The following is an 11,525-nucleotide window of genomic DNA, read 5'->3' on the forward strand; positions in this document are numbered from 1 at the left end:
ATTGACACAGTCCTAAGGCCCATTTAAAATAAGGCATATTTCAGGTAGATAACATTTGCCGCCTGTCAAGCTGTGTTTTCCCATTAACATTGGCCACACTACCACCCTGAAGACTTCATTTGGGAAAAGGAAAGAAAAGGAGAACTCCACATCCAAATGTTCAACTTGCTTAGGAGAAGTGTGGAACTGGAAAAAGGAGAACTTACAAACTTGCTTAATCTAAGAAGGGCGCAGTAAGAGGCATGGGAGAGGGCGTGAAGATTATTTTACAAAAATATATGTTGAGGAATTCATGGGGAAGGAAGTGTGAGAAAAGGGCTTCTTTGGGGGAAGGGACTTTTGCGAGCCATCGGGACAGTTTCTGTCTCCCATTGCCCCTCCTCCCAGGCGATACCCACTCTCCGCCCCTGGCCCTCCCTCTCCCTGCCTTCCGCGCTGGGCCAGTGGACCCGGTGGGCGGAGTAGCCTCCCCAGCCTTGCCTTTGGCTCAGAAGATGTGAGAAGCACGGGGGCATTAACTTGCGCCCCGGGACTCTTAAGAAGCTCACTGGACGTCTGCACCTGGTAGTCTCCAGCTCACTGCGGGACTTGTGTCAAACTTTGTCCGTGTGTGGGTGGGAGGCAGCGGGACCACGCCCGGTCCTTCTGCCCCCCGCGTAGCGGCAGGGTTAACTGTGGACAGCGCAATTTCCTGTCGCTACCCCTTGGCAGGCACTTCTCGGGAATGGAGCACTCACAGTGTGGCAGCAGAGACCGCAGCGGTACCTGCCGACCTCACCTGGCCCCGGGGCTGGTGGCGGCCCCTCCACCCCTGAGTCCGGCGTTGCCGGTAACCCCGGGGATACCTGTTCCTCCAACTTTCCTGCGGCCACCCAGCCTCTTTCTGCGGGCAGCCGCGGCCGCTGCTGCCTCCACCGCTGGAAGGGGAGGCTGCCCTTCGGCTCCCGGGCTGGAGAGGGGGGTGGGCACGGTGGGCTGTGGCTACCCACGGACGCCCAAGTGCGCCCGTTGTCGCAACCACGGCGTCGTGTCGGCGCTCAAAGGCCACAAGCGCTTCTGCCGCTGGCGGGACTGCGCTTGTGCCAAGTGCACCCTGATCGCTGAGCGCCAGCGCGTCATGGCTGCCCAGGTGGCGCTGCGCAGGCAGCAGGCCCAGGAGGAGAGCGAGGCCCGGGGGCTGCAGAGGCTCTTGTACTCTGGACCCTCGGGGCCCGGGGTTCGGACCTGTGGAGGTAGCAGCGGAACGGAAGATTCTCTGGCAGCGAGCGTCCCTGCGGCAGTGACTGCGCTAGGACTGGATGCCTTGAGACAGACTAGTGGCCTGGCGACCCCTGCCTTTGATGTTTTTCAGCCAGATTATACGGAGGAAAAGCAGGGTGAGTTGGTCTTTTATTTCCTCTTTGCAAAATAAAAATGATTGTTCTGGAGAAACAGTTTTTGAAACAAGCAGCCATGTCCTGGAGGCGGTCAAGAAAAGTTCTTTAAAAGATGCTCCTGTTTATATTCTGGGAAACTGCTTTGCAATATAACATTAATGAGTGTTAGAGACCCATCACCTTCACTTTGGAAAAGCTATCTATTCCTTTAGGTGATAGGATCAGATGATGAAAAAGTGAAGAGTGCGTGATCAGATGAGCAACTCATGTTAGGAATGGAGTTTGCGCCCAGGTTTCAATGACTTTGTGTGAGTAGAAGTTGAAGCAATCAGTGAGGGAAACTTAGTGAGAGGTGCTGCATTCTGAGCTTGCTCTGTAGTCTTTTCAGCTATAAAAGCTATAAAAGTCTTCTGATCTTGTGTGAGAAACTCACTGATAATGAGAGTACAGTTCTTTTTTTGGGGCAAGTCTTTGGAGCCAGCTAAAAGTGGGGAAGAGAATTTACCAATGCCTCTTTCACCTCTTTCTCTTCAAATTTTTAAGCATTCCATCTCCAATCCCCATTTGTCAACCTCCTAAAGTGTAGAATGTGCTATTTGAAGTTTCAGCGCTTCCCATAGGAAAAAGTAATTTAAGTTTTCCAGTTTTGTAAAACCAATAGTAAGAGTTTCAAAGTCCAATATTAGGGCTTTCTTATCCAAGGAGTTTTAGTTTTTCTCTCTAATTTATTGACTGCAAGTCATTTTCATACCCCTTTTAGCTAAAAAAGTGCACACACACATTTGACTAGGGTTCAAATTAACTTTTCCTGTTAATGTAAATCCCACTGTATTTTAGTGAATTTTATAGCCCTCCACAGGGCCCACTAGCAGTGAAAATGTCATTTTAGTAATTTTGTATAAATTTGTATACAGATTGTATAATATACAATTATACAATAATTATACAGTAAGTTATTAATTAGAGGACCTCCCCAGATTGTGAGAATTGCAGGTCTTAGATCATAGGATGTATTTCTTAAAAAAGACTTTCTCTGCATTTAAATAAGGTATATATGATTTTGTGTTCACCTATGCCATTTTTTCACCTATGTTTTAGTTTATTTCAGTAGACCAAAGAGACTTTAAATATTTCTTATGAAAAATCAAAGAGAACTGAAGAGCACAGTTATTAAACAAAACTATAAAAGAGAAGTAAAAGTTAAAATTCTGTAGATTAAATTGACAGTGTGATTTGGCTGACAACTTTCTGCTAGACATTGATTTATGTATTTTCCTTGGAAAGGGTACCAACGTGTTCTCTTTTATAGGGTCAAGTACTTTATTCTTTGCCCCAGTTGACCACCCTTTCTGAAAGACTAATTTCATGACTTTTCTATACTGAATACCTCATCTTACACAATATCTGTGAACTAACTATAGGAAGGTAGTTTATTTAAATTATTCATTAGATAAAAGACTAACAGTGATTCAGAGGTGAATAAGATTTTCCTACACAAAAGAACCTTATATTAAAAATAAGGAAAACCATATGTGTGTGTGTGTGTGTGTGTGTGTGTGTGTGTGTGTATCCAAAAACTATAAGACATTATATACAATGGAATGGCAGACCAATGCCAGTCTATCTCCACTTGGCAAACTTCATTAAGAAAGTTTTATTGTTTTATTTAAAATTGAAAATTCTAGAGAGTTTGTAATTTTGCAGGAGCAATGTCTTGTTATATGTTTGATATAATAACAGCATTTTAGCAATCAGTGTTAAATTGTACATGCTTACTTTAATTTTAAAATAAACAGTAGATATTTCTTTAGAATTTAGGAACTCTCTTTGAAAAAACAGGAGTTTTGCAAATTGTGGTAGCAAATCACTGCTTTAGGGAACATTTGTTTTGTTGTATTCATAAACTTTGTAGAAGAAGAAAGTTTGACAGAAATATTCTGACTACCCCACTTGACAATATACTCTTTTTTAATGGAAATAGAGGTGAAATATGTCTATAGGGCAAGAGGAAATACAAACCAATGTAAAAGTTATTTAGTGACTGTATCAATTGTTAGTATTTTCCTAAAGATATTGTTTTATTAATATTCATACACTGAACATGCTGAGGTAGAATATCAGATTTTTGTGTAAAAATATTTTTGGAAAATTTACCTTAATATTCCAAAGGGAGTTGTGATTTGAAGCAATAGTGCAGTGTAATAGTGTAATAGTGTAATAGTGCAGTTTCTAATTTTTTAGAATCATTTGACTGTAATCTCTTTTCTTGATATTTCCTAGGGATTGGAAAAGAAGTCCGTATATCACAGAGAATTATACAAAATACCAACTCTGTATCATCTGTCACATAAAATGAAATATATAACTCTGATACAATTTGAGATTGGTACAGCAGTAGTCATTATTGATTTAGATTCGAAATGAAATAGCAATTTTGTTATTTTTTCAAATTATTCAGGTAACTTAATTGGAACCTGAAATGTGAGCATTAAAAAAGCCAATTGTTGAAATTTAGCATTAGTGATTAAATAGAATATTAATTTTCATACTAAGATTGTTTTTTATTTCATATTAAACCTTAATCATTTTATTTAGTACTTTTTGCATGGTGTCCTTCTGAATAAAAGACTTGGGTAACAACAAAACTTGGGTAACATTTAGGATAACCACAAATTGACAAGATGGGGCAAACAGTGTGAGATATTGGTGTTACATTAACAATTTGGGCGTAACAATAGACTCTCATTTCTAAATAACTGCAGCATGTATATATATTATATAATTTTGTGATCCTGAAGTGGCATAGTAAATAGTGTTTTCCCATGTTTCCAAATGATCTACTAAAATTCTCATTCATTAAAATTTCTTACACTAAATAAGGATTACTAATATACGTACTATATGAGTGAATGAATGATTTTATCCAGCATTATTTTTGAGTGGGCAGTACTATGTTCTGGGGAGGTTTCCCTTTATTTGATTCCTTTTTGTTTCCTTTTCCCCAGAACAAAGAGACAATAAATGTGACTCATGCCAGAGTGGACAGGAAGGACCAGTCTCGAAATCCCATCAGCTTGCCCTGGGATCAGCTCCTAAGTCTAATGGTGTCATTGCAAAACAAAGTGTTCGGCCATCTATTTCAGAAAACTGCAACAAGGATGACAGCATCCAGTCTCCTTACTCTGGGGAGCAATCAGAAGGTGAAGAGAGTCCCAGGTCCCTATCATCCTCTGATCTGGAATCAGGAAATGAAAGTGAGTGGGCCAAAGACTTCACTGCTGCCAGAGCCAGACTTCCCACAATGTCCTCAAGACCAAGAGATCCTCTTGATATCCTTACCAAGATTTTCCCAAGTTACAGGCGCAGCCGGCTAGAAGGCATTCTACAGTTCTGCAAAGGGGATGTCGTCCAAGCTATTGAACAGGTCCTAAATGGGAAAGAACACAAACCAGACACCAGGGACCTAGCAAGCTCAGGAGAATTGGAAAATACAGCTTTTCAGAGAGCTTCAAATTTTAGTTTAGCTGGAATTGGTTTTGGACCTCTAGGGAATAAATCAGCTTTCTCTCCTCTTCAAACAGCGTCTGCTTCTTATGGAGGTGATTCAAGTGTCTACAGTTTAAATCCTAGACTAGGTATCAGTCCATTACGGCTGGCATATTCCTCTCCAGGAAGAGGGCTGTCTGGTTTCATGTCTCCCTACCTACCTCCTGGGTTGGTACCAGCATTGCCTTTCCGCCCAGTTTTGGATTATGCCTTTTCGGGGATGATTAGGGATTCTTCCTATCTTTCCAGCAAAGACGCTGTAGCTGGTGGCAGACTCTATTCCAGGCTGAATCAGGACAAGCTGTAACACATCTGCCTATTCTCCCTTTCTGGAGTATTTCTAGAAGTATGCAATACAACCCCCATGCCTGTACCCATACCCATATCTGTTGATGTGTTCACTGTGTATGTGAGGGGATTATCAGGCCTTATAGATGCAAAATTATTTTTACCAGCAATATAATAAACTTGAGACCTAAAGACTCTTTGTTAGCATTTATTAAGAGAAAGAAGCATTTAAACATACGTTCCTTGAATAAAGCCATTATTTTCAACTAATAAATTTTCTTAAAATATAAGTTGTAAAATTTCGATTTTAAAACTATTCTTGTTTTTATTTTATTGAAAAGTGGAGTTTATAGTTGACAAGTACACTTGTAAGTGTAAAACAATCAGCATTATATAAAATTAAGCAAAAGGAAGAAGTGAAAAATTGAGGTACTTCTAAATATTAACAATTACTGTTTCAAATTCATTCTTTCCTTCTGTTCCTTGTACACAGGAGAGAAAAAAGTTGTTCAAAGTATTTAAAAATATTTTATCCATATATAAATGATTAGTAATGAGTAAAACTTTGAGAAATTTGAATTCCTTATTTTTTCTGAATGTCTTATTTTTCATTCATATCTGCCATTTGTGACAAGTGCCATTCATAAAACATTTCTCTTTAAAGTGAACATTATGAGTTACACAAAGACCAACGAAGTAAATCTGTGGAAATAAGACTCCGCCATCTCCTGGCAACTATCACTAATTGCAACTCAGTTCTGGAAGAGTGTAGCAATCAGCAAAGCAATGGTTTCCTAATTTTCCTAACGTACATAAACTAGCCAGTTTTTGAAATAGTCATTTTGCATTATGCTACATAGAAATTTTCATATTATAAAGTGAATGCCTACTGTGGATGAGGATTTTAATCTTTAAGTGCGCTATGCCTGTATCTGGGGCATATGTTTGTGACAAGATTATGGCAGTCATTCTCAAAGATAAAAATAACGTTATTCAGAAAATTTAAATAGCTGTTCAGATAAATATTGATTGATTCTAAATGGATGATGCTTAATACATTAAGGAGAAAAATTGTAATTACATTTTAGAGGTTTTCTTGAGATTTTAAAAATACCTTTTGTTTTCCATCTAGAACATTTGAAAGCTATTTATTTCAGTCAGTGGAAAGTCCCTGATAAAACTGCTTACAAAACAATCCTAGGAAGTTTTCTTTATGTGTCATCATGTTTTTAAAGGACAGTAGCTTTATTATTTTTGTTAGGAATAAGTGGAAACCCAGCTGTGGTGTGAGATAGTTGATGAATTAGAGATGGTTTAAACAGTTTGAGCAGCACAATTCACTAGAGATTTCTTAAATCATATGTATGTGTGTATGTATGTGTGTGTATGTATCCATATAGGTGTATTATACACTCAAACCCTATCAGTTCTGGCATCATGAAGACTTTGGTACAATGTCTGGCAGGTAACTGATATTCAATTACTATACTGAGTGAAGCAAACCGTTTTGGATAATAGAACTCTTTGAGACTCTGATAAAACCAGAGAATTCTGTAAAGGTGTTTACAGACACCGTTTTGCATACAATTATTTCATGGGGATCTTGAATCTCCATGAGTTCTAAATGCCTTTCAGGTTAGAATCTTCGGTGATTCTTAAGTTGTTTGCATTGCATTATTTCATTTATTGAGTGCTATTGTTGTTGTTGTTGTTTTGAAAGGGCTAAATCCTATAGAGGAGACCAAACATAAAATATTGCATTCTTAAGGAAGTTACATTGTAAAATAGAGCTCTGGTTTAAAAATGCAGCAGTGCTAGAATTGCTGAATTCTTTGTGTGGTGTATATAATGGTGTGCACGTGTCCATTGGAGAGACTGAGTTGCTTTTGAACTGGGGAGAACGTCCATTTGGGGCAGGATTCAAATTTTAAAAAATAATTTTATCATCGTAAAACTGAAGTTAATTTATACGATTCTTTATATGTTTCATACCCTTTACTATAATTTTAGAACTTAAGTAATTTTAAAGAATAGGTCATTTTGTTCAACCATTAAATTGTACGTGGGGAAATAGGTGAAATCTCAGCAGTAATGTCCATTCCCAGTGTTATAATAATAGTGTTAATAATTAGGAGTGGAAGTTACTTTATCAATTTCAATTAGACTGTAAGTTCTGAGGAAGGATTCATGTCTGTCCACTCACATCTTTGTATAGTATCTGGTATGTAACAGATACTTAAGTAATAGGTTGCCATTGACTGAATTAAATAAAAGACAAAAATAAAGTGTTAGCTTAGGAATCCATTTGTTTCACAACTATTTACTAGGCATTTACTTTGCGCTAGCCACTGTACTATATACAGGGGACAAAGAGGTGACTAAGATGCAAGGCCTTACCTCAAGTTACTCACAGTCTATATTACCATGAGTTAAAAGCAACCAACCAACCATTGTGGGTACAATTTGACTTGTTGTTACACCAGTGAGTTCTTCGTAATTTTGACATTTATGCCCATGGATGCTGCTTCAGGCCTCAACTCCTAAGCCTCTAAAGGGTGAGAAGGAAGAGGGAGAACGTCTGTTTCCATGCAGTGTGTTTAGGGAAGTCCATTCTGTTTGTCTTAAAGGAGAACAACTTTCAAGTCTATGATGAAAGACATGGGCAAAGAGGGGGCTTCTGTGTGAAAGTCACCCAAGCTTCCTCATGGCCTCTGGATCAGTGATTGCCCAATCCCAATCTCAGGGTTGGTCTTTTGGAGTTCCTCTGATTCAGTGCATAGATACCTTCTCGTCTAAGCTTTCACCTAGCTAGTCTGTGAGAATGGCTTAGAGTTGAGGGGTCAGCTGAGGAGCAGCATATGAGTCACATGGTTTACTGTTTTTCTCTGCAACTTCTGGAAACAAAAGGATTCTAGGGATTTTAAGGCCTCCACTCCTAGAAATTCCTAGCTGTGAACTTGAAACTAAGCGTCCTAGCCATTCAACTCTTTATTTTTAAAATGCATTTTTTAGACATTTGTTTATCTTTAAGATGAAGCAGCCTTCGGAATTTAAGAGATACTTAGGAAAAAGCACCTTATTATGTAACCCTGTAAATAGAACCGATCTCCCATACACAGGATGAAATGTAGTGTATCATCTGCTTCCTAAAGGCAAAGCTTTCCTCGGGGCAGCCTGATTCTTAAGTGTAGATGCCCATCCTTAGGTCACGGGTAGTGGGAACAGTTCCTGCGCAGAATCATCCCCCCCCCCCCCTCCCCGCACACTTCCAAATAATCCTGCGTGAGGCCTGCATTGCAAAGCTAGGCCCTTAGCATTTGGCATCATCCCTTCTACAACTGAAGCTGTTCTGATGTAATAATTCAGAGTGTCTATGTCAAACATTAAAACACCTTTTTTTTGGTTTGATTTTGCTTACTAAGGATCATTCAGATGAGAGAAAGTCATTACCGTTTCCCCTTTCTGAATTCCATGCTAATATAGATGAGACAAGGTTAAGAACTATGAAGATGTGTGTCTGTCACTTTGGCAAATTTGTATATGTGCTGCCGAAGCGAGCACTCACTTTGGCAAATTTGATAATTTAAAAAACTGACATTTTCATTTTTTAGACTGTGTCACATATGCTCAAGTCAAATGGCCACTTTATGTAGTCTTATGAAGACGTTGATAACTTACAAATGGATGCACAAATGTGACTTTATCAAGATGTCTGTCAAAAAGTTGCTTTAGAATATCAAATGTTTATTAAAATCCATTCTATAGACAAGTTTATGAAGAAAAATGGACTAAAATTGGTAAGATTAGGAGGAAATATATAGGAAGTTGAATAAGCATGCCAAATAGTATTGATTAGGAAATCCATGCCAACAAGGAAATACTTTAGATTTCTGTCCTTGACCTTTAATAAAATTTCTGTCAAATTAGATAAAGGAATAAAGATATAAAATTCATTGTTATTCATGGACAACACTCATTTGAGAATGGCAGCTAATCTTTCAAATGACAGAATCAAGTTTTAAAATGATCGACTCTCATCCTCTAACCTCTATTTTATTGTGCTTTTATAATAATATGCAAGACCTTAGGGTTACAAATCATCAGCTGCACACGTAGACAACAGGGAGAGAGATCTGGATTGAGCACAATTTTTTTTTAATGAGAAAAAGTGTTAAATACTCTGGAATATCAGTTGGTCAGATATTAGCTAAAGTAGTGTGATCAGTTCTGAGTACCACACAGTAAGCTAAGAATGATTCTAAAACCTGAGGTATAAGAAGAGAGACTAAGATGCTAAGTGGTGACTGTGATGGCTTTGGTGGTATTCTGTCAGAGTTTTAGAAATAGGAGAACTTAAAACATTGAAAGAGCTAGCATATGACAAAAATGAATTGGGTTTATTCTTCATAGTGCACAGGGCATAGAAGGTAAAAGTTACATGGAGAAAAAATTCAGAGGAACATAAGGAAGGACTCTTTGGCAGGCAGTAACTGTCCAAGAGTGGAATGGCTGCCTTGTATAATAATGTATTCTCCACTCATTGAAAATATCATGTAAAAATTACCAGTCAGAGACCTTACTGATGGGAGTTTTCATTATTGCATTAGTGTTGGGACTGAATCATTTATAAAGCCAATCAGGACCAAGATAAATATTTGTTGAATAAATGACTTTTAATTCTAACACCATGGAGATGAAAACACGCAACTATTATTTGTCAATAAAACAGAACTTGTCCTATGTGATGGTCTCTTGGGAGTATACGAAAAAGGAAGAGAGAACACAGTGCATGACTTACAAGGAGTTCAGAATGGTGCAGGTTACCAGGAGGTTAGTAGGTGTACAAGGTATAAAGCAGAAGAAGAGAGGAGGGCTCAAAAAGGACATGGAAAAGACCTGAAGATAAACTTTATATATTTTCCATAATGTATACACAAATATGAGTTCCCAGAGGGAGCACTTGCTTCAGAGTTGAGGAGACGTAGGATAGACTTACCTATACAACTTGGGCAGGTTACTTAAACTCTTGGGTGTTGGTTTCCTTTCAGTAAAACAAGGATAAGATTATCTAACTTGCAAAGTTCATGGAGATAAAACGTAAGTAGACTGTATACGCGTAATACAGTAATGCTTATATACTGGGTGCTAAATAAGTTACTCTCACTGTGATTACTTTGTATTAAGAGAGTGTGGCAGTCTCTCAACAAGGATACTGTAAGTGCATTAAATCCACTTCTAGCGGATTTGGAATCCAAAAGGCAGGCATCACCAGAGAAACATACAGTTTTAGTTCCAGTTTTCTTGTTTGGTTCATTTCATAGATAAGCCACATGTTCATAGTATATTATTGTACATGTTATTTGGATTCTTTTAAGGGCTATGTGAAGTAAACGAGCAAAATCACAGTTTCGTGTTTGTGTTACATTTATCAGTCAGGATTTAGTCAGGTAAACAGTCCCTTTAAATACACATAGAAATAAGGGAGTTGTTATAGAAATTTGACCTAACACAAACATAGGAGGATCTGGGAAGTGAACGTCCAGAAGAGGGAAATTGGCAGATCAGAGAAGAGTCACTCAGTAATCTGCCCAAGGCATTGGTATGTGTAGTCAAGTGGGAATAAGTGAGAACTTGCAGGAAATCTGGGAAGCCCAGCATGTCCAGTCACTCAAATGGTTCTGGGTGGGCAGTTGTGAAGGGCATCTAAGGGAAGCTGGTGCCTCTGCAGAGCTGCTAACTTGTGGGTCAGCAAGTAGGCACTTGGCAGTGGGTCTGCCCCCACTGCTAGTCAGCTAGGGCAGCAGTCCAGTGCCTCCTTTGTCAGTCTGGCATTCATGCTTATATTAATCATATTTACTTCCAAGTAAAGGCAAAATCTCATTCTTTCACTGAACATCGATACAACTATCCTTGGTATAAGAACGACATGCTAATCCTCTTCCCTAAAGAGGATACACAAAGTGACGCATCCATTTCTGAGGAATGTTCATTCTTATAGCTGAGTCAACCTCCCCCTCACCCCATCCCCCCAAATATCCTGTAACTTTAATCCTGCGATTTAGTTAACAACTATTGATAAATCTTATGTTAGTTAAGGAAGGGAGAGAGGGGCAAAATTGGTGTACACACACACACACACACACACACACACACAGGGAAGAAATAAATGCCGTTATTTACTATCGCCCTCATATTTGTAACTGGTCATGGAATCATAGATGGTATTTATAACCCCTTTTTTTCCATTACACACACACACACACACACACACACACACACACACACACACACGGAAGAAATAAATGCCGTTATTTA

The 11,525-nt window shown here is 38.8% G+C and overlaps 1 protein-coding gene across 1 annotated transcript; it reads left to right on the forward strand.

The window, feature by feature from the left end:
* The first annotated feature begins 451 nt into the window (after positions 1–451).
* DMRTA1 (DMRT like family A1) lies at positions 452–5,789 on the forward strand. Its single transcript, XM_019715058.3, has 2 exons — positions 452–1,376; positions 4,382–5,789. The coding sequence occupies exons 1-2, from the start codon at positions 725–727 to the stop codon at positions 5,227–5,229; spliced, it is 1,500 nt and encodes a 499-aa protein (XP_019570617.3). The 5' UTR covers positions 452–724; the 3' UTR covers positions 5,230–5,789.
* Positions 5,790–11,525: the final 5,736 nt, after the last annotated feature.

The sequence above is a fragment of the Rhinolophus sinicus genome, chromosome 16 (assembly GCF_057876585.1).
Source record: "Rhinolophus sinicus isolate RSI-liver-muscle chromosome 16, RSI-T2T, whole genome shotgun sequence".
Taxonomy (NCBI): domain Eukaryota; kingdom Metazoa; phylum Chordata; class Mammalia; order Chiroptera; family Rhinolophidae; genus Rhinolophus; species Rhinolophus sinicus.

What these genes read in the sequence shown, in the direction of transcription:
- DMRTA1 (XM_019715058.3), top strand. Translation starts at nt 725, where the DNA reads ATGGAGCACTCACAGTGTGGCAGCAGAGACCGCAGCGGTACCTGCCGA. An exon ending in TTATACGGAGGAAAAGCAGG is followed by an intron (nt 1,377 to 4,381) that starts GTGAGTTGGTCT and finishes CCTTTTCCCCAG; the next exon opens with AACAAAGAGACAATAAATGT.